The sequence below is a fragment of the Prinia subflava genome, chromosome Z (genome assembly GCF_021018805.1).
Source record: "Prinia subflava isolate CZ2003 ecotype Zambia chromosome Z, Cam_Psub_1.2, whole genome shotgun sequence".
Taxonomy (NCBI): domain Eukaryota; kingdom Metazoa; phylum Chordata; class Aves; order Passeriformes; family Cisticolidae; genus Prinia; species Prinia subflava.
In genome coordinates, this window is record NC_086283.1 from 7,679,025 (window position 1) to 7,700,028 (window position 21,004).

Sequence of the window (21,004 nt, forward strand, 5' to 3'; positions counted from 1 at the left end):
TTTTTTTTCTGATTAGAACATACTTGTGCTATGTTTATAGTTTCCAGCAGAGCAAATATGGGAAAGCATGGATCGGCTTGATCAACCCTGTTCTTATTTTGGTTACATGCATTGTTTTCCAACTCAGATCAATTAGATGAAGCTGCTTCTGGCTGTGTTTCGGTTCTACCTCATTCATTTTTTTTAAGAACTAAGCCTAAACACAGATACAATGCATGAGCTTTTTCACTGGCTTTTTGATATTACTAGAAATTAGAGCTAAGCATTTGATCCAGAAGCAAACTAAGCTCAGAGTTTAGCATCTGTTGTGAGTAGACATTGAAGGATTGGAGTTATATACTAAGCACTGAACTAAGTAATGGTAAAATTTGCCTGGTGGTCTACTAGTAATGAATAATGATACTTCCTTTCACCACATTTTACTAATTTCTTTTCACATGTATCTGTATAAAACTACTACTTGCTTTGTTGAGGAATCAATACTTAAGGTCATAATTTTTAAACTTCAGTAGTGTCCCATTCTAAATTGCCCCCTATCTAGAAAAACAAATCATTTCTCCCTCCACCCCCAACCACTGACTTGTTAAATATCAAGGTATTGATATGTAAGCTTTGGAAGAAACTGTGTTTTGTACTTTCTTCAGTATAAATTAAACATGTTAGTAAATTTATTAGTGTAATAAAATTAGTCATGCCCTTTGCAAAAGAATCTTGCACAAGCAAAGCCTGTCCTTGTCAAAAACTTGACCAAATCTTAGTAATGCACATGCAGAAATAATGGAGACCACACACTAAGTCATAGTGTGACTCAGTGCTAAGGAAGGAAATTCTGTGTAAACTGATATCTCATACTAAAATAAGTACTAGTCCACAGAGAACTTTACTTCTGCATTCTCTCACTAGTTTTTAAAAAAAAAATTCCTCACTTGTGTAAAGATTAGATCTCTTAATATTTACACCTGTAATTCTCATATTTTTTGTGGCAATTCTATGTGTTGTTATTTTTTTTTTCTTTTTAACATCTTTGTTATCTTGTTTTGTTAGATAAAGGCAAGTGGGATTCTATAATTTGGTTAAAATGAACTTTATCCAGATTTACAAATAAAATTTGTTGTTGTGTGTTTGTTGGTTTGGTTTTTTAGCACATGGAAATTTGTTCCAGTTTAGGGACTAGAAAATAGCCAAAAATACGAACAGTTAGGAGCAAGTTGTTCTTTTTTTCTGTACTTGTAAAAACTTTGAATTATTTGCAGTTAAAAACTGTAATACTGAGAAATCTTCCATTTGCACTGTCCTGCATTTTAGAATTAAATCATGACCTGGTTTAATTAATACCCAATGCCAAAAATTAAGCAGCAACTTTTACCTGCTCTAAGTCTATTTCTTCATTTCTTTACAAGGTGGATATGCAGTGGGTACAAGTGCTAGCAGAAGGCTGGGCAACACCCCTGAATGGCTTTATGAGAGAGAGAGAATACCTCCAGTGCCTTCACTTTGACTGTCTCCTTGATGGTAGGGTAAAACACACCATTTATAAAACTGAGCAAACTCATCATATTTCTGAAGTATTTTTGATGCTTTGCTTCTTAGTGGTGGTATGGTAACACATTATCAGGCTTGTGCACAACTTGAGGTCTGACGTATGAGAATAGAATATTATTATAACCAGTTTTAAATGTGATGGTTTTGTTCTTTTTATACCTACCATCATATTAGAATTTGAATATTTCATCTTTTTGCCTTTACAAGATGTTTTTCAAATATATTAATTTTTGAAGAATGTTTAATTCTAAAATGCACATTTCTAATTTATTTTGAAGGAATTTATCTTAGAATTTGGCATTGCAATTTAATTGCTGTTTAGCTCTGTGACCAAAAGATTTATTCTGTATTAGCAATGAAAGAAAGGACAGCAAACTGACTTGAGTTCTGGAGCTGTTGCAAGTGTGAAATCAGAATCTGAGTATGAACAATTGTCACATGTAGTTGATTTACAATGACTTAGTAATTATCCTGTGATGATTTAAATGAAGAAATTTTATTTTGCATTACCAGTTGGCTAAGAACTTTGTTAAGATAGTGAATAAGTCATAACATCCTTAGATGTTGGAGTTTGGTTGTGATCCTCTGTCATTTTTCATTTATTCCTCTTTGAAAGCTATTTTACTCCAGCCTTTTTTTTATATTCATGCTTCCTTTTGCATCACTCTTGTCTTGTGATGGCAGAACAAAAAGAAGTCATTTTTCTCTCAATTCTGTGTTACAGACATCTGTCATCTCTCTTAGATTTCTTAATTCTGATTTGTCCAGTTGCTATCCTAGACAGCATAATACTATCCTGTTATTTTGCAGTATACTTTTGGAATGCTAGTTTTGTTCTCATTTCATCTGCCTTTTGTACATCCATCCAGATGAAAAGTCCTGTGCAGATGATGTGCAATGTATTCAGCTACTAAATGTAGGTCCTAGTTCTGTACTGTAATTTTCTGTAAATCAGGATTTTTATAAGGCATTTAAGACCTTGTATAGGTGAGTGCTTCAGATATAACAGTATAACAATTTTTTAAACTTTTGCTGTTGTTTTGAGTATCTCATCTGTGTTACAAAAAATACGAATAAATGAATAATAGCAACTTATTGATGGAAACAATTTTCAATCCTGAGCTTAGATAAAATCATTGTGTTCCTCTAGAAGTCCTGTTACTGATTTTCTCTTTTTAGAGATCTACTACAGCTCTTACACATGTAAATCTTTTCAGAAAAATATGATTGCCTTAAAGCTGCTTTGCTACTTGCGGCAATGGGAACAGTTAAGTCAAGCCAACATCCTCAAAGCTTCCTCCTTGCTTGGTGTGTTAGTTCTGGGTCTTACAGCAGCAGTCATTTTGCAGGGCTTTGATTCTGAAGAAAGGGACATGGTTTATTACCTGCAATGCATCTGATCCTTTGGGCTTTAAAAGCAGTGTTCATAATGACTGACTTCTAATCTATGGAGACCAGTGCAGATGTGCTGATAGTCTCCCTTTAAAGATCAAGTTGTCTGGAAAAGTCTCTGATTTAACAGACTTGCTTCACTACCTTGCCTCAGTTTCTTATTTGTACAGTGGCTGAAGAAAAATGTAGAAGATATTATATATTTATTACTGGTCATGGACAAAATAGTCAACGGGTTTGACATCTCTTCATACTTTGAAATATTTATTTACTTGTCTGCAAAGTAAAAGATTTTTTTAAATTATCAATTTTGAAGTGTCAAACCGCTCTCTGTGACTGCTGCCAAATTCAATTTTATGACCTAGTTGCTTTGAAAATAACTGGTCACCAAGACTGAACCTAGGAGGAGATGCAGAGCAAGCATTATAAATTTTGCATTGTGAAAGAAGGGGGATCTATTTTTCTCTTAAACTTCTCATCCAGCTTTATAATTTTTAATTTCCTAAGAAATCTAATTTCCAAAAAAAAATGCATTGCTTAAATAATAGCAAAATTTGCCTTCTTTTAGATTCTTGGCAAAAGCCAAAACCTCCATTAACTTTAGAGGGTCCATGACTTTTCTCCTGGAGGCCATCCAAAGGTTTTGCACTCAGGCATATACTTAATGGAACCCAAGCTTTTGTGGAAGACTTATGATATTTATTCCACTGGTTTTCTCAAATCTCACTCTTGCAGAAAAGAAAAACAAGACTTCCAGCATCTGGTACTGAAGTATGTGCTTAAAAATGAGGACCACACATAACCTCAAAATTCAGCTACTTCTGCTTAGTTTTAAAAGTAAAGTAGCTGATAAATATTCAGCTGAACAAACTGTGTAAAATGTTTGCCTGACTCATCAGTTTCTCTGCAGTTTTTTCTGGAAGATGAATGCTTGAGTCTGAATACAGTGTTAAGTAAACAACGAAAGTCACCTTTTGAAATAGTTCAGATATGTGTGTTAACTACTTGGGTACATTTGTTTGCTCCTATTGCATTGTTTTTTCTTAGGAACCAAAAGCATGTCTACTTAGAATATAATTTCCTTTATGCTAACTATCTACTCCAGGAGCAATCTTGCCTAATATTTTAGATGATCTATTTTAAAATGTTATTTGTGTATTTCTACTTTCTATATAGATTCTTAAGAAAGGTATTAATTTGACATTCCCAAAAAGTAGTATGCTCTCAGTTTAAATATTTTTCTGCAGCTCTAAGTACTTGCTGTTTTCAGTATTGTGTTCACTCTTTCTCAAACCTCAGTGTTTTCTCAATTTTATAGCACATGTGTCTTATGAAAGCATGAGTTAATTCTAGAAGTTGTTTAATCCCTGTCAAAATAACTCTTTCGATTACCTGTCATGTAATACACTTACAGCCTTAAAAGTAACCTTTTAGTTAGGTAGATTTTCATAACAAACATTGATGACTATTACTAAGGATAGAGGTCTTTTCTTTTCCTCTGCAGGGGGAGTTATTAACCTGTCAGTGCCTATAGTGCTAACAGCTACTCAAGAAGACAAAGAGAGGCTCGATGGGTGCACAGCAATTGCACTGGTGTATGAGGGTCGCCGCGTTGCCATTCTCCGTAATCCCGAATTCTACGAGCACAGGAAAGAGGAACGCTGTGCTAGGCAGTGGGGGACGACATGCAAAGAGCATCCCTATATCAAGGTGTGTGTTTAAAAGTTGGAAATCTAGTCCTATTCGCTGCACTGTTGTGGAGCTGCAAATTAAGTGAAGTGCACGTCTGTGATTGATGTACTTTGACAATAAAACTACTTTGAAAATTAATTAAAATATCTGAGTAGAAACAAAGGTATTTTTTTTCTGAGCAGCTGTTGAATAGTCTGTACTTAGTGTGTACACAGCACAAATCTAATGTCAATATGTACACATGAAATGAATTTAGAATGTACTGTGGAATCTGTGCTACAGAAGAGGGAACTTTGCCCTCCAGTGTACCTAGGAAACACATCCCTCAGTGTCACCAGATGGATCATCAAAGCTCCTTAATCAGTGGATATATGCATTGTGAAGGATAGAAAACATCTTTTCTGCCTGCATGTGGTGCACGTGAGACCTGCCTGCTTTAGATGTTTTTCAAACAGGCCCTGTTCCTGGAGAGTTCATCATTTAACTCTCTGGGGAGTAATTTCCCATCCATTGCATTAATTATGTTTTATTATCTTGGCCTTTGTGTACATCATAATGAAATGTTCTAATTGTAACATACTCATCACAGTGCTGTGTTGGCTTATGCAAGCTGATGTGAATGTTGCATCTTAGCTCTGCAGGGCCAAAATATGTTTCTTTCCCCATTTGTCTCTGAAGTATTTTTGTTTACATGTATGACATAAAATTAGGTAAAGAGAAATCAAACAAACGTCAAACGATGAGCTTGCTCTTAAAAAGGGAAAACCTTTAAAGGTTGTAAAAGTATCTGTATGACTAATACAAGATTTTCAAAGCCCTTGATATGTTCTGTGATGTTCAACAGAAGATTATCCCTTTACTGAAAACAACATAGATCTAATAAATTCTAAGAAAAATTCCCACAGACAAAATTTGAATGACATCTTATGTACAAGATGAGGAACTTCTGTTTTTATGCCTGTACTGGTGTGTATAGTAGTAACATGACAGCACATTAATTTGGTGGCCCTTCTTAATTAATCAGAAATATTTGGGTACTTGAGAGATTCTGTAATGCAGAGTTTTCTCATCTTTGTATTATTATCATACCTTTCCTCCACCTTGGTAAGATGTCAAAGTCTGGCATTTTCTTTGGGAATGGAATGGTTACTGTGGCATCATTTAATTCCAGCAGGTCAAAGGAAAAATAAATTGAAAAATTCTCACCTAATTTTTGAATCTTGGCTTTTGGGTTTAATATGCAGTATCTTCTGTTATATCAAGATTTATTGTCATTTCTAAATTATATAAGGCTGAAAAAGTTATCAAAAATGTGTATGAAAGTTGAAAGTTTTTTGTGATTTCATCTTCAAAAGAAAATGCATTCTTAGAAATTAAAAATTCCAGAGTAATGTCTATTGCTATTTTAGAGTATGTTAAGCAGCTTGCCATAATTATTTTTTGATAACACGTGTGGTGATATTTAAAGATATAAAAAGAAGTGTAGTGACTGTCCAACATCTGTTACTTGGGTAAACTGCTACCATGAAATAAGTTGTTCCAAAAGCTGTTCTACCTCAAAGATTTTGATTTTATTTGTAGATTAAAGTGAGTGAGTAGTCAATCAGAATTGTTTTGTTTGCTACTTTAGTCCTGATGAGAAATCTTGTAAACTGCAGAGTGATACTGCAACAGCATTTTCTTTGACCAATAACTATAAAGTGTGCAACTTCATTGTATAGCTATATTGTAATTCATTTTTAAAATATGTAGTAATAAAAATATATGATAATATATAATAAACAAATTGTAATAGACAGGTCTTTCCAGACAGTATCTTTGCTTGTCATGCAGTGTTGGTTAAGAATATTGGCTATTTGCATTTCTGTATATTATCTCAATTTTGAAGAAAAGGCATTTTCTTACTGAAGGTTTGTGCATCTCTCCTGCATCGTGGTATAATATCTGGACTATGCTCCAGTGATTTTTTTTTTCATTTTTTTAACACTGATGCTTGACTTACTACTGTCAAATGAAATTAACCTGGAACACAATCCTTGGTAAAGATGTGTCCAAATTGCAGTGCACTAGATACTCAGGAGAAGCTGATAACTAATCCTGACATGGGGTCTTCTTTCTTTTCTTAGATGGTTATGGAGCAAGGGAACTGGCTTGTAGGTGGAGATCTACAGGTCCTTGATCGTATTTATTGGAATGATGGACTTGATCAATACCGCCTCACTCCAGCTGAACTAAGGCAGAAATTCAAGGAAATGAATGCTGGTGAGCAATTATTTTTTGCTTTTCTCTCTTCCTGCAGAGGCTTATCCAAATGTCTGCTGCCACAGCAGGCTGACATTGTTTCAAGGACGAAAATTTTGAATGCCCTGGTAGGTGGCGTTCTTTAATAATTTTTATGAACTCAAGCATTGCATTGCCTAAGTACATAACAGAAGCTGGTAATACCTGAGGTTCTGAACTTTATCTTTCCATGCACTGTAGACATGTCAGTAATGCAAGAAAAGATAATGTTAAAATGTGGTAAGAAGTGATTTAAAGCTCATGTTTGGCCAAAACTACAGAGCTATGGTTGAATGCTGAGCTTCCATGCTCTGGTATTTTTAAGTCTGTTCCATGCTGCTTCTGGAGAACGAGGCTTGTGAAAGTAGTGAAGATAGGCTGGTGCCAAGTTTCTCTTCTGTACAAGAAATAAAACAGTTTTTTTCACAAAAGTAGTTGTGTTAGGCAGATAAGTAAGAGGCTGTGGAATGTCATAAAGCAGAGAACAAACATGCTGCTTTCACTGTGGCAGTGACTGGCAGGCAGCTACCCTTGTAAATGTGAGGAGAGAGACTAATATTGAGAACACAAACCACAAGCTCGTTTTGTTGTTCTGTGTGGTCAGTATGTCCAGGAGCTGTAGGTCTGGGATATCAGTCTTTTGTCTAACCCCTAAACAAACGCATATTTGAGATCTGAAAAAAACCTATTCTCCAGGTTTCATTGGTTCTGTGTTGGAAAATCTCTCAAATACGGTGATTTTGCTTTCTTGCGGGGTACTTTAGTTCATCTGAATTTACAGGAGAGAGAAATCCTGGTTGTGGCAGGGTTTTTCATTGATGGGTTTGTAATTCTCTGGAATAGCAGTTAGGCCCTCTATGTTCTTACTGCGCTTAAAATCCACTAAACTATGGTGACGGAAACATAGTAAGGAACATCAAATCCTCTTTTATTAGTTTTGTTCCAAGCAGGTCCATTTGTTCTGTTGATGATCTGTTTAGCCTTTAGGATGGGTAGCATAGTTTGATTTCCTCTTAGAAGATAATACCCTTATGCAGTGAAAAATCCAAATAGAAGATTATAGCTCTTGGAGAAACCAGTGTAATTCTGCAGAAAATTCAGAAGTTAAGAAAGCTGAATTTTTTTTGGTATGGTTGTTTTTTTATTAGTTTTTCTTATTAAATACAGTGATTTTGTAATAATTGATAATTCTTTAATAACCTCTGAGCACTGCTATTATACTTATTTAATAGAGCTCAGAGGAGAGCATGTACTGATGATTTTTCTGTGGCTGTACAACTCCTGATGGAATAACTTGCTTTCCTTGTATCTTTTGTCTTGTTTTTTTTTTTTTTCTCCACAGATGCTGTCTTTGCATTCCAGTTGCGCAACCCGGTGCACAATGGGCACGCTCTCTTAATGCAGGATACTCATAAGCAGCTTCTGGAACGTGGCTACCGGCGCCCAGTTTTACTCTTGCACCCCCTTGGAGGCTGGACAAAGGAGGATGATGTTCCTCTGATGTGGCGCATGAAGCAGCATGCTGCAGTACTGGAGGAGGGAATCCTGAATCCAGAAACAACAGTGGTAGCTATATTCCCTTCCCCCATGATGTATGCAGGACCAACTGAGGTAAATATATCAAGAGTTTAAAGTAAAACAAAACTTGATAGTGCACTAAAATATTTTGTACTATGTCTGATGTTTGTGTTTTAATGGAGGGAGAGAGGAGACTAATTTTGCTTGGGAAAGCAGATTATCAAGTCTCTGCCACCAACCAAAACATTCTCTTCTGAAGAAACTTCTGTATTGGAGGATTTTGCTGGAAATGATGGTAGAAAATACTCAGTTTATAGGTTCTTTTCTTTACAGTTACAAGGATAGGATAATAATTTAATCCTTCCTCTTTTTTAATGGTCTTTTTCAGAAGGAATTATAAGATCTGTTAACATATCAAGTGGTTGTCCTGAATGTTAAAATTAAGTTTTATGATTGTTAAGCAAAAAGTTTTTATGTTGGAGGGATATTAACATATTAAGAAAAAAGCAGTCTGTCTATTTTTTGGCAAACTTAATTCAGAAAGGATTGTTTCAAGGTTTTTGTATGAAATAATTCTTTGGAACACTTTATTTAGAAGCCAGGTCTTGGGTTGGAGTCCCTAGAGGTTTGTGGGACACAGCAGAAAGAATAAATATTTTCAATTGAGGACATTTCCTTGAAAGGATGTTGATTCTCCACCTCATTAACTTTTTCCTTTTTTCCTTTTTTCCTTTTTTCCTTTTTTCCTTTTTTTCCTTTTTTCCTTTTTTCCTTTTTTCCTTTTTTCCTTTTTTCCTTTTTTTCCTTTTTTTCCTTTTTTCCTTTTTTCCTTTTTTCCTTTTTTCCTTTTTTCCTTTTTTCCTTTTTTCCTTTTTTCCTTTTTTCCTTTTTTCCTTTTTTCCTTTTTTCCTTTTTCCCCTTTTCCCTTTTTCCCCTTTTCCCTTTTTCCCCTTTTCCCTTTTTCCCCTTTTCCCTTTTTCCCCTTTTCCCTTTTTCCCCTTTTCCCTTTTTCCCCTTTTTCTTTTCCCCCTTTTTCTTTTCCCCCTTTTCCCTTTTTCCCCTTTTTCCTTTTTCTTTTCCCCCTTTTTCCCTTTTTCCCCTTTTTCCTTTTTCTTTTCCCCCTTTTTCCCCTTTCCCCCCTTTTCTTTTTTCCCCTCTCCCTCTCCCTCTCCCTCTCCCTCTCCCTCTCCCTCTCCCTCTCCCTCTCCCTCTCCCTCTCCCTCTCCCTCTCCCTCTCCCTCTCCCTCTCCCTCTCCCTCTCCCTCTCCCTCTCCCTCTCCCTCTCCCTCTCCCTCTCCCTCTCCCTCTCCCTCTCCCTCTCCCTCTCCCTCTCCCTCTCCCTCTCCCTTGTTTGATAGATAGGAGATCTTGCTAGAGAAGTTAAACTAGGCAGATGGCACTTATTTTCTGCTGGCCAGTTGACTGGTCAAACAGAGCTTTCATTGCCTTTCAGTCCAGAGAAAAAAAATGATCTGCGGTCCAGATCTAGCTGAGGCCTGTGAATGAGTTAATGTGGGGAATCTTCTGCTCTTCTCCATAGGCCTTTTGTGAGAATGAGCAGAAATCTTCTACTTCATTCTTGTATGTGTGAGGAAGAACCAAAATCCACATTCCTTGTTCTGAACAGGACAAAATTTTTCTCCTTACCTATATAGCATTTCTAGAGACCTCAGTGTACAGCCTGACAGTAATGATTGTTCAAGTAATAAAAGATTCTTTCTTTAGTAATTCTCCATAGGTTATTTAAAAGTCATTGGTACTAGATCTGTTTCTGTAGCACAAGCGCTTTACAGACGAACAAGCAGCTGTAACATGGTTATCTACGGGGTGGATGTGTCCTTCCAGTATGTAAAAATCCTAATGGACAAGTTTAATAAATATCAGTTTGGCTTTTTTTTTTTGTATTTTTAACATTCCTGATAAGTGCCTTGGAAGAAAAGAAACAATTCTGTAAGGCAAAGCTGTATCAAAATGCAATAATTTCATCTTCTTAGGAAGGTAAATCTATTACAAGCATTCATATGCAGTGTGTACCTAGTTTATGTGTCCTTTGCATTTTAATGTTCATGCAGACAAAGTGTTAGTTCGGCCTTGAACAACATCCTTGCCCCACGTATAAGTTGAAAATGCTGAACATGGGTGGTTTTTTGTTCTGAATGTGTAGAGAGTGCTGACCTACTGTGCAAATAAAATGGGGATAGTTGTTTCAGCTGTAAGTTTGATGGTGATCAACTTAACTGGTTCATTATTGTGTTGTGGCTCTGTAGTAAAAATCACATCTAATTAAGGAAAACATGGTAGTTACAGAGTGCATGCCTATTTTGAGAGCTGCAGTTTTGGAGCATTTTCTTCTGTTAATTGTTTTTCCTGTCTCTGTTGTAGGTTCAGTGGCACTGCAGATCACGGATGGTTGCAGGAGCTAACTTCTACATCGTAGGGAGAGATCCAGCAGGGATGCCACACCCTGACACTGGGAAAGATTTGTATGAACCAACCCATGGTGCCAAAGTGCTGACAATGGCTCCAGGCCTGCGAGCACTGGAAATCGTACCCTTCAGGGTTGCAGCTTACAATAAAAAAAAGAAGTGCATGGATTATTATGACTCTGATCAGTAAGTTGTATTTTCATTTTAAGAAAATTTTGAGCAATAGCAGCCTCTTACCCCCACCCACATTAAAAAAAAGTTTATAATTAAATTCATATTGCTCTAATAGGGCAGTGTTTAGATGTGATTTTAGATAAATGTAGCTTTTAGACAAATGTAGCTTCATTTCAGCATGATTTGGTTCACAGTGCTTGTGAACAGTGCCTAGTTCACTACCTAATCTGACTTTAGCTGCCACTTGAAGGCTCCTCTGGGGTTTCTCTGACTCTGGAACATAGTGGCTCAGACTGCTAAATCCAGACAAAAGTATTACTACTTATTATAATGGTAAGATTAGCTTTCTGCTGCTTTGTCTTTCTAAATAGGCTTCTCAGGTGTCAGATGTGCATCAGATAGGAGGGAAGAGATGCAGTGAGAGTGTGCAGCATGGAGAGGAAAGTGGACGAGATGGTGTGACAAATAGCTATTTATTTTCTCTGTTAGTAATAAAGCAAAATGATGCCCTAAGAATATTCTGTATCCCAGGGTTTTCAGCTTTTTTTTTTTTTTAATCCAATTACAGTACAGTTCATTTCATCTTCTGATGCAAATGTCAATGTTATTTTTCCCTTGTGTGGTGTAGTAGTGTCCAAAACTTAGTGTATGTGTTGCTCTGGTGACAATGAATGATACTGGGAAGATGACTTGTCATTTTAATTTAATCCTCTTTATTCTTTGTGTTGGAATGTACTTTTATTTTACATCAAGTGCAGTTAAAGTTGGTACTGAAATACAGACTTCTCTGGGCAACCAGTTCCAGTGCCTCACCACTTTCACAAGAATTAATTTCTTCCTAATACCTAATCTGAACCTACATTCTTCAAGTTTAAAGTCATTCCTCCTTCTCCTGTCACTGCACACCCTTGCAAAAAGTTCCTCTTCAGTTCTCTTGTAACTTCCTTTAGGAACACAAAGGTGCTATAAGACCTCCCTGGAGCCTTTTTTTCTACAGTCTAAACAACTCCAACACTCAGCCTGTCTGCTGAGGAGAGGTGCTCCAGCTCTCTGATCAAATTTTTTCCCTCCTTGAACTAACTCCATCAGATCCATGGACTTTCTATGTTGAGGTCCCCAGGTCTGGATGCAGTACTCCAGGTGGGCTGTCACAAGAGTGGCATAGAGGGGAAGAATCACCTTCCTGGACCTGCTGGTCATGCTTCAATACAGAAAGATTGAAGTGAACTAGTTTTATTGGTATGTCAGTTCTTAATAAATTAGAATAGTAAGGGAGTAGCAGTGTAACAAGCCAAAATTCAGAATATTGATTCTGTGATCATCAATACTGTACTCTTAGCAGGATAGATGTGATTTGAATCAAGGTGAGTAAAATTATACCTGTCATTAGCCATAGCCAATGATATAAAACATCCCAAACAACTCTTCAAGATTTTTTTATGAAAAGCAGTGGGAACAGATTTTGCCTTCTGCCACAGACTACATCATGTGCACCCTTCTATCCTTTCACTGTGTCTGTGAGGCCTTGGTTTGGGGCACTTTTTTCCCTGGTTCTATAACTGTCATGCAAAAAAGGCCATGCTGCTACTAATGTGCAGTTCTGCCCTGGTGCTGTCAGGTTGTAAGCCCATTTGTCCCGTCCTTCCCTAGATACTGTTTGTAGATGGTCTGGAGTGTGGCAGTAATCCTCTAGATGGCAGTGCAGACACATGCAGGCTCTCATTGCTGCTCGTGCCTGCCAGACAGAACACTGTGGTAGGCTCCAGACAGAGTTAGAGCTTGGGTGGGTGCAGCTGGCTGCCTTTCAGGATGGTCTGTGTAATGCTGAAAATGTGGCAGACTCCTGGACCATGTGGTGTTTGACTCTGCAAGGAGGATGGCAGAGAAGAGAGGATTGCCTGGAAACATGAGAAGATCAGTACTGGTGGAAGACCCTTGGATATGATATATCACTATATCATATCCATATTTGTGGAAATATCTCCTGAGCTCACTTGGTGAAAAACACAGCATGAAATGGGAAGAAGGGTTGTATGCATAGAAGCATGGCTGTGACTTGTTTTACAGAAGGGTAATTTGGTATCTCTTGTACTTTTCTCAGTTTTTTGAGGCTTGGACACTTGACAGCCTACTAGGCAATTCCAGAATGTACATCATTAATGAATGTGTGGAAGCTTATGGCAAGGGTCTTCCCTTGGACTGAGCTTTAGCTGGCTGTGTGTCTTAGCTGGGTGTATTATTCTTTCCCTGTGTGATCATCTCTTATGTTCTTTCAGGCTTCCTGGACTCCTCTGTTTGGGAAGGTGCTTGTGAGAAACCATAATAGACCCCGTCTGCTACCTTGAGTGTCTCTGTAATTTGGTAGTTGCACCCACACCTGGCTTGGCAGCAAAGACATGCAGAGGTTAATGCAGTTGGGCTTTTTGCTGCTTTTAGTGAAATACCTTTTGGCCTCTGAGGGAAATCCTAACATGAGGATGGTGGTAGATGAATCTCTGGCTCATGGTGAGAGGTTACCAAAAGCTTAATCCAGCTGCCAGAGGGATGTCTGAAAAGTTATGGCTGCAGAATTAGCAGTGGCAGAGTGTTGCTTTGCTCAGCTTTTATGAGAAAGGTGTATCTGATAGCATTCCTTGTATGCCTGTGGGGGTGGGTGTTGAGAGGCTGGGTCACCACTGGTCAGCTGCCTGCAGTAAGGTGCTGGGCAACTGTGTGAGACCTGTCTGTGGCTGAGCTGCTCATGACCTTGCTGGCAGACCTGGGAAGCACCAAAAAGCCTACACTGGCCCTGCCTCCAAATTAGTACCAAAGGCTCTCACTTCTGTGCTGCCTGTGATTCCAAGAGCTTATTGTACTTAAGGTTTTCTGCTCCCAAAGGTATCCACACAAGGGCAGTTTTGTGGAGTTCATATAGAATTCAGTTTGTTTCTGACTTCTGTTAGTACCCTCCAGAACATGTGCTGCCCTTGGAGTTTCAGCTGACCCAGTACCTGCTTGGGACTAGTCTCTTGACTTGGTGTGTCAGGACCTCCTTTGTGTGGGAGCTGAAGTCACTTGGCCCCTCTTAGTAAGGAAAGGCAGAAATATCCTAATTGCATTCAGGATAGCAGAGCACTATCTGTGAGGAAAGACGGTAAGGAAAGACTGACATGAAAGACTTTATAACAGCTGCACAGCAACTGTAGCTGCAGAGTGATGCATACGGTTTAACTTGTATAAATTGTTTAAATAAAGTTACCTTTTAGAATATTAAGGCGTGTGAGCAACCAATGACTTGGAATTATATTTGTGTTTTGCTTCATAAAGCCAGCACAATTTTTAATTTGTTCCTTGGACATGTTAGAACTAGATTTAGCACTTCATGAAACTGAATTCTTGAAACATATATTTGAAAAACAGTTTGTCTGAAACTTAGATGTAGGACAGTGATTTGAGGAATGCATTTGAAGTTATGTATAGCAGCACAGGTAGAGCTAATTTTGTTTTCCCTTTGGTCTAAATAAGGAAAATAAAAATGAAATTGCCGTTTTCCTGTTGCTCAAGTCAGATAGAAAGGGTAATCTAAGTTTCTGTGTGGGAAGCTTGAGCATTTCCACTTGGATAGAATTCTGAATTAATGCATATAAAAGCTAGCATGAATATAGTTACAGTCCTTACCAAAGTTTTTACACTTCTAGATGTAATAGAATTTTTGATCAATAATTGAATGTATCCAAATGTATTTTGGAAAGGTTTATAGGAAGAACTGTAGTTATAATGGAGTAATTCAAAATTAATGAATGTATGTCTGACCTATAAATGATCTCTGACCTATAAATGACTGGTAGAGTGAATTGTAAAGAAAACAACCAAAGAACCAAGAAACCAACAAATAATACCACTATCCCCAACCCCCAAATAAGCTTACCCAATGCTGAAATTCCTTCAGAAAATCAATTAGTGTGTTTCTTCAGCCAAAAAGGCCTCACAGTTATCACAGACAAGTGTAATTTGGGATTGGGACTTAATAATAGAAGCTGGTTTTGTGAGCAGAGATTCCCAATTCTTTATGTAAGATCAGTCCTATAAAATGCAGCCACAGACTGCTGCTGAGAAAAAACTCAATTAAGAAAGGAAATTGGTCCAGCAATTGAAAAAGCCACAGCACTGTCTGGAATTAAATTACTTCTTTTTTTTTTTTTTTTTTTCTTTTCTTTTTTTTTTTTTCCCTGAAAGAAAACCAAATAAAACATTTTGGCTAAAAGAAACCCCTAAGTGAGGTGACTGGAGCAGATTGTTCACACTATCTATAAAATGTGAATGAGGCATGGGTATCTGTGGAGAAGAGAAATTTTACCTTTATATGTTTTTTTCCAGGACCTTTAATATGATTGCCATTACTGCTTTAATGCTATCAAATCATACTTATAGGAGAGCTGCTCCAACTAAGTACATACTGTTCTCAGATTTCTTCTTTAACATGGTAGTAAGAGGCTGAGATAAGCTCACTTGGCTGTTCTCCTTTATTTAGTTATGTGAAATATGGTTTTTCAATTACCATTAGTACATAATGTAGGATACACTGAAACACTACATCAGGCCAGGTGACTTAAACCCTCCTGCCAGTCAGAAAGGAATTACGAAAGGATTTTCTTTGCATATGTTGATATTAATCACAGTATTGTGTTTTAATTTCACAAACAGTTTGTTCCTGGCTTGGTGTGATTTGAACCTAGCTGGCACCATCTGGTTGATTCAGCATCACGGGACATTAATTCCCAAGGCATAATGTAGACTTCCTGTAAGAGTTATGGTGTAAGTCGTGACTTGATGCTGCAAAGGCAAGTTTAAATTCAGAGAAAGTCCTTCTAAAAAGGGTTTAAGGTTAGAATTGCACCCCAGATAAGGAGGCTGTAAATTGTCCCAGAAATGAGTCTGAAGTGTACTAGCTGCATAGAACATCACAGTTGTTTTGAAGACAGACCAGGGTGAATAAATCATGTTATTGTTTTATTTCCCTATTGTTCTATTTGCCTTAAAAAAAAAAGGCAGAACTAAGAATGAATGATCTGGACTTTTATCATGAGTCTTACATTTAAGAGTAATTCTTTAACACCTTGAGAGCACCAGACATTTCTCTCCACAGAGAATGGGAATTCCTAGAAGATCATTTGTGCAGTCCTAAATACCTAAGAGGTGGTCAGGGTTCTCAAGATCATTAGTGCTCCCAGATGAAAAATCTACTATGTAATGTGGTCTATACTTAGATTCAATATGTAGGGAATAATGCTGCTGCAGCATAAATATTTTCTTCAGTTACTGCATTAATGCACTGTATTGACACATCAGAGGTACAGCACAGGATGTTTCCTGTAGGCCTGTGGCAGTAACTTCCGACTTGCAAACTAATGACATCCTTGTTTTGTCACAGGAACTGTAAGGTCTCTGAAATCCCTGTCCTCCATAAGTAAGAAAATTTCGCAGTGTGTGTAGGTATGGCTTTTTCCACACTGTGAATGTAGTAGAGTTCCAGGATGCTATGCCACAGAGCAAATACCAGTCCTCAATGTGAAATATTTCAGGATTGTTTTTCTGTTGACAAATTTTTATCGTGGTTTTATTTCTGCCTTCTTTTCCTCTTTCTTTTTGGAGAATGCTTTTAATTGCAGTGGCACAAAGTATTGTGTCAGTGCCAGTCAGACTCAATTGGCAATAAAAGGTCAAGTCAATGTTACAGGTATTTAGTAGCATCCAGTGCAGCTAAAAGAAAACTAATTCCAGCAGCTACTGAGTAAAATTTTCAAAGGCACTTAAATGCCATACTCAAAAAAGCTTATATCAAGTTTAATTGAGGGTCATTTCAAATCTGACAAGAATGGAATTTGAATGGCTTTGGCATTTAAATTTTATAGCATCTTTAATGGTCAAATGTTTCTCCCTATCATGTTCCACTCAAATCCACCTTATATAGAGTAACTCTTAATGTCCTCAAAATTCACTCTGAATGAAATTAATTGGTGACTCTTTTTACTGTCTCCTTCTACTAAAGCAAATTACTCATACTGATCTGTTTTATTTCAAAATGCTTGTGGGCCGCATCACGCCACAGTGGTCACATTACTTTAAGGTTTTTCTCCTTAGCAGGAATCTCAGTTTCTGAAATTTGATTGAAATTTGTAAATGCAGTAATTTTTAAAAAGGAAAAAAATACCATCTTGTGTATATATTGCCAAGGCTCCATTTGAGTAACTTTAGCCATTACTAATTCAAGTATTTTTTTTTTTAATAAAGAAAAACCATTTCAAAATAGACATTCAGGATAATGAGAGGATATCATCAGCACTTTCGTAATTTTTAACAGTATTTTGGAAACACTTCTAGAAATATTATGAGATGTATTACTGAATGTATTACGTTGCTGAAATGATGCTTACTCACTTGTTTTTATTTCATTTTTTATAATTTCTGTAGATCTCCTTAGCTTTGTGTTTCTCTCTTCGTATCTTTGCTTCTTACCTGCTTTTTATGCAACTAGGGATAAGAAGCAGCTAAAGGAGTTGTATGTGTTATTGAAGCAAGCTTCTATGACATATCTATGTGTAGTGGTTTAGTAGCATTATTTCACTTGTAGGGTATGGGACAAAGTTGAGTGCTTTTCTGAAAACTTGAGAAACAAAGGGGAATAAAGCACCTTTTTTTTAAATGCTCCAATTTTCGTGTGGAGAAAAGACACATGGAGAAACTTCATAGTACGTGCTTGACTCTTCCTGATCATCTGAAGTCTTGGTATTTTTTTTATAGAATTAGTCAGATTTATCACTTCCCCACATATATTTTATATAAATAGTTCTTTGTAAAGAACTCAAGTTACCTTCAGGCAGCGTTAGTGAACAGCAGACATCTCTCTGCTAAGGAATAAAATTTTCAGACGTTATAAATAGCAGTGCCAACTTTTTCTCCCATGAAACTACATCAAGTTTAAATTTTCATTTTTATATAATTTATACTTTGCAGGACTAAAGCACAGTAGGTGCTTTTTTTTTTTTTTTTTTTTTTTTTTTTTCCTTGTGACGCTTCAGGAACCCACAGTCACAAATTTAGAGCAATAAGACGAAAGCGTGTATGACAGTGCTGGTGTGTAAATGTATACAGTCCAAATAAAAAAGTTATGGGGCTGGTGTTGTTGTGAAAGGGAACTGTGGAATGCTTTCTGCATCTTGCTGACTTCCATACCCTGCTGAGCATAGACCAGCACTTAGAGCCAAGTTCTGCCCTCTGATGTGCACAGTTGGCTCCTGTTTCTGTCTAAGACATATACATCTGAGATCAATACTTGGTTTTTATTTCAAACAGACAAGTAAAGAATGAGTAATGCATACGTGTTGCAAATTGAGTGAATGGCATAATTTAGAAATACATAATGTTTTCCCTTAGAGCATTTGATAGAACTCTGGCATTGTCTTGCTTTTACTGTTTCAGTCCTGTGAAGAGTAATTTAATTTGTGGAGCTTTTGCTACTTATGACCACATACCTGAGAAGTTAATAATAATTTAGATTCTTACGTGAAAAATGGTAAACAATCCTTATCTGTGTTCAGTTTTGCATTTGTCCAACTGAATTTTGTTTTTTAGGTAAAAAAACATGTTTAGGGGAAGGTATTTTTATTATACCATTGCTTTTCTCTTTATTTTGAACTGTATATGTCCCATTATTGATGTGCTCAGTGTCTTGCAATGGCACATCTGTGCAGCTTGCCTCTAGATTCTGAAGCTTTTACTTTCTCTGTTCTCCAAACAGTCCCTCACAAAGATGTTGTACAATGTTTTTTTGCACATTCTCTAGTGGCACTGAAATGACCTTCTTGAACCAGCACGGGAACATTCAACAGCTCATCAGGCTGGTCTCCTGCCCTGGCAAGGCAAGGTGCAAAACAGGAATAGCTACTGTTTCCTTGGCAGAGTAGACGGTTCTCCTTCAACAGGAATTTGCTTCCTCACAGAGAGCAAGACAGGCTCAATGGAAGCACAGACTGAATTCAGTCCACAGGGGTTCAGTGCACCATGCTGCTAAAACCTCAGGAGCTACCAAAAGAGAATATTGTAGAGGTTGTATATTCTCGAGATTTACTGGCATTGCTAGCCTTGAAATGATGGCTCCTATATAGCATTATACTCCTAAGAAAAAATGTATAAAGTGTGAAGAAAATGAAAGGAATACGAGCAACTTTGTCTGCTTTTAAAGTATCTTTTTTTCCCCCCTTTTCCTCCACCCCTACTCTCTCAGCCATGAAGACTTTGATTTTATATCGGGGACCCGCATGCGCAAGCTGGCTCGAGAAGGACAAAACCCGCCGGAAGGCTTCATGGCTCCGAAGGCTTGGACTGTGCTGACAGAATACTACAAATCCTTGGAGAAGGCTTAGGCCTCTTATTAACTGCAGATCAACCTTTGACGCCTGATTTATTTACGAGAAGGGGACCACACAGTCGCCATTCATGTTGCTTTGTTGTGGTGTCTGTCAGGAAGTTCTCTGAAAACAGACTCTTTCTTCCTAACTTAGCATCATTCTTTGCCTGCCCTTATGGGTTCTATTATGTCCTGGCACCTAACTAGCTGCTGGTTTTAATGTCTTCTCTTTTATTATGGTTAATATTCTTGAAGTAGGATTTTTAACTCTTGTATTTTTTTTTTTTTAATATATTTTACTGCCTCTATCCTGAGTTCTGCAGCTGTTAAATAGATGCAGCTTTTTCATATGTTATTTAAGCTGCTGGGTAGTGTCTAGTTTTAGTAATCTGTAGGAGAAAATGTAACAGTTAATTCCTTAACTATGGATAGATTATCTATAAATCAAAAAAGTAAAGAATGTTTCAAAACATCTATAAAAGTGTCTTCATCTTTATCTCATCATTATCATTTCCAGAAGCACTTAAAATTTATTTCTGACTATATGTAATCAAAAAGCAAAAGGATTTTTTTAAATGTAGCATAATGAAAATTTTGCTTTCTTTGTTTAATTTTGGAGTTTATTGAGTTATACAGTGATTCTCTTCTGCTGTGGGTTTGTAAAGATGGCCAAGTAATGAATAAAAGAAAATATCTTGTTTTCACTTTAAATTGTTAACAAATTCACATATTGTTTTTGTATATGCTTGTTGCCATAGGTGTCAGTAGGGTATGTTTTATTTCGTTTGATGTAACTTGATGGTTTTTGATTGCAGATATACTTAATCAGCCTGCTACAACTTTTTTTAAAAGCATGATAGCCCAAACTTAATTTCATGTCTAATTATTGCAAGAAAAATAAAGAAAATCCTTAGATTTTGGCATTTCCTGTGGTAAAAATGCTTAGTTCAGATATTAATTTTCTGTCTATTTTTTCAAGGTCTCCAAAGAGTAATCTTTTGAGTTGGTTTTGGTTGGTTTAAAGATAAAGCACATGTTCTTTTAGGATTCTTCAAAAATCCTGAAGAAACATAAGAAATGAAAAGTAAAGCAGTTCTTCAAGTGTAAAGTAACACTGACCTATTGATGTCTTTTCAAGGTAATCAGTGGAACAGGCATAACCTCTCTTAGCTAGAAACTACCTCATATCCTTGTCACAGAAACTTACTTTTTTCTTGGTAAACAATGTATATAGGAAGAACCAGCAAAAAATTGTTGTTGGAATGTTGATACTGGATGAATCATGTGTTCATCTAGATTTTTTGGATGCCAGGAAGGTTGTAATGAGGGGATCTGTGTAATGAATGGGATGAGTGCTACTTGCAGTCTTTGTTTACTTGTTCACTAGCATTTAAGCAAAATTTAAGCATTTAAGACAAATTCTTTGAGACTGGTGTCCTCTTTTCTTCCTGTGTCTGTGAAGAGATGTAGAATGTATCTTTTAGTGAAAGTCTTCCCTTTGATAGACACTAAGGTGGAACTGGAAAAAAGTGAGAGACTTGTTCATTAGCAAACCACAACAATTACTTGAGACTCTGTTTTAGTAGTGTCAAGC

The 21,004-nt window shown here is 36.9% G+C and overlaps 1 protein-coding gene across 1 annotated transcript in view; it reads left to right on the plus strand.

Moving 5' to 3' along the window:
- PAPSS1 (3'-phosphoadenosine 5'-phosphosulfate synthase 1) overlaps positions 1 to 20,333 on the plus strand; it is a 40,673-nt gene extending 20,340 nt beyond the window's left edge. The window contains exons 7-12 of the mRNA XM_063423968.1: positions 1,401 to 1,512; positions 4,439 to 4,644; positions 6,753 to 6,888; positions 8,249 to 8,517; positions 10,807 to 11,036; positions 19,288 to 20,333. Coding sequence (XP_063280038.1) covers positions 1,401 to 1,512; positions 4,439 to 4,644; positions 6,753 to 6,888; positions 8,249 to 8,517; positions 10,807 to 11,036; positions 19,288 to 19,426 — 1,092 coding nt within the window. The 3' untranslated portion in view covers positions 19,427 to 20,333. The remainder of the gene's footprint in view (positions 1 to 1,400; positions 1,513 to 4,438; positions 4,645 to 6,752; positions 6,889 to 8,248; positions 8,518 to 10,806; positions 11,037 to 19,287) is intronic.
- Positions 20,334 to 21,004: the final 671 nt, after the last annotated feature.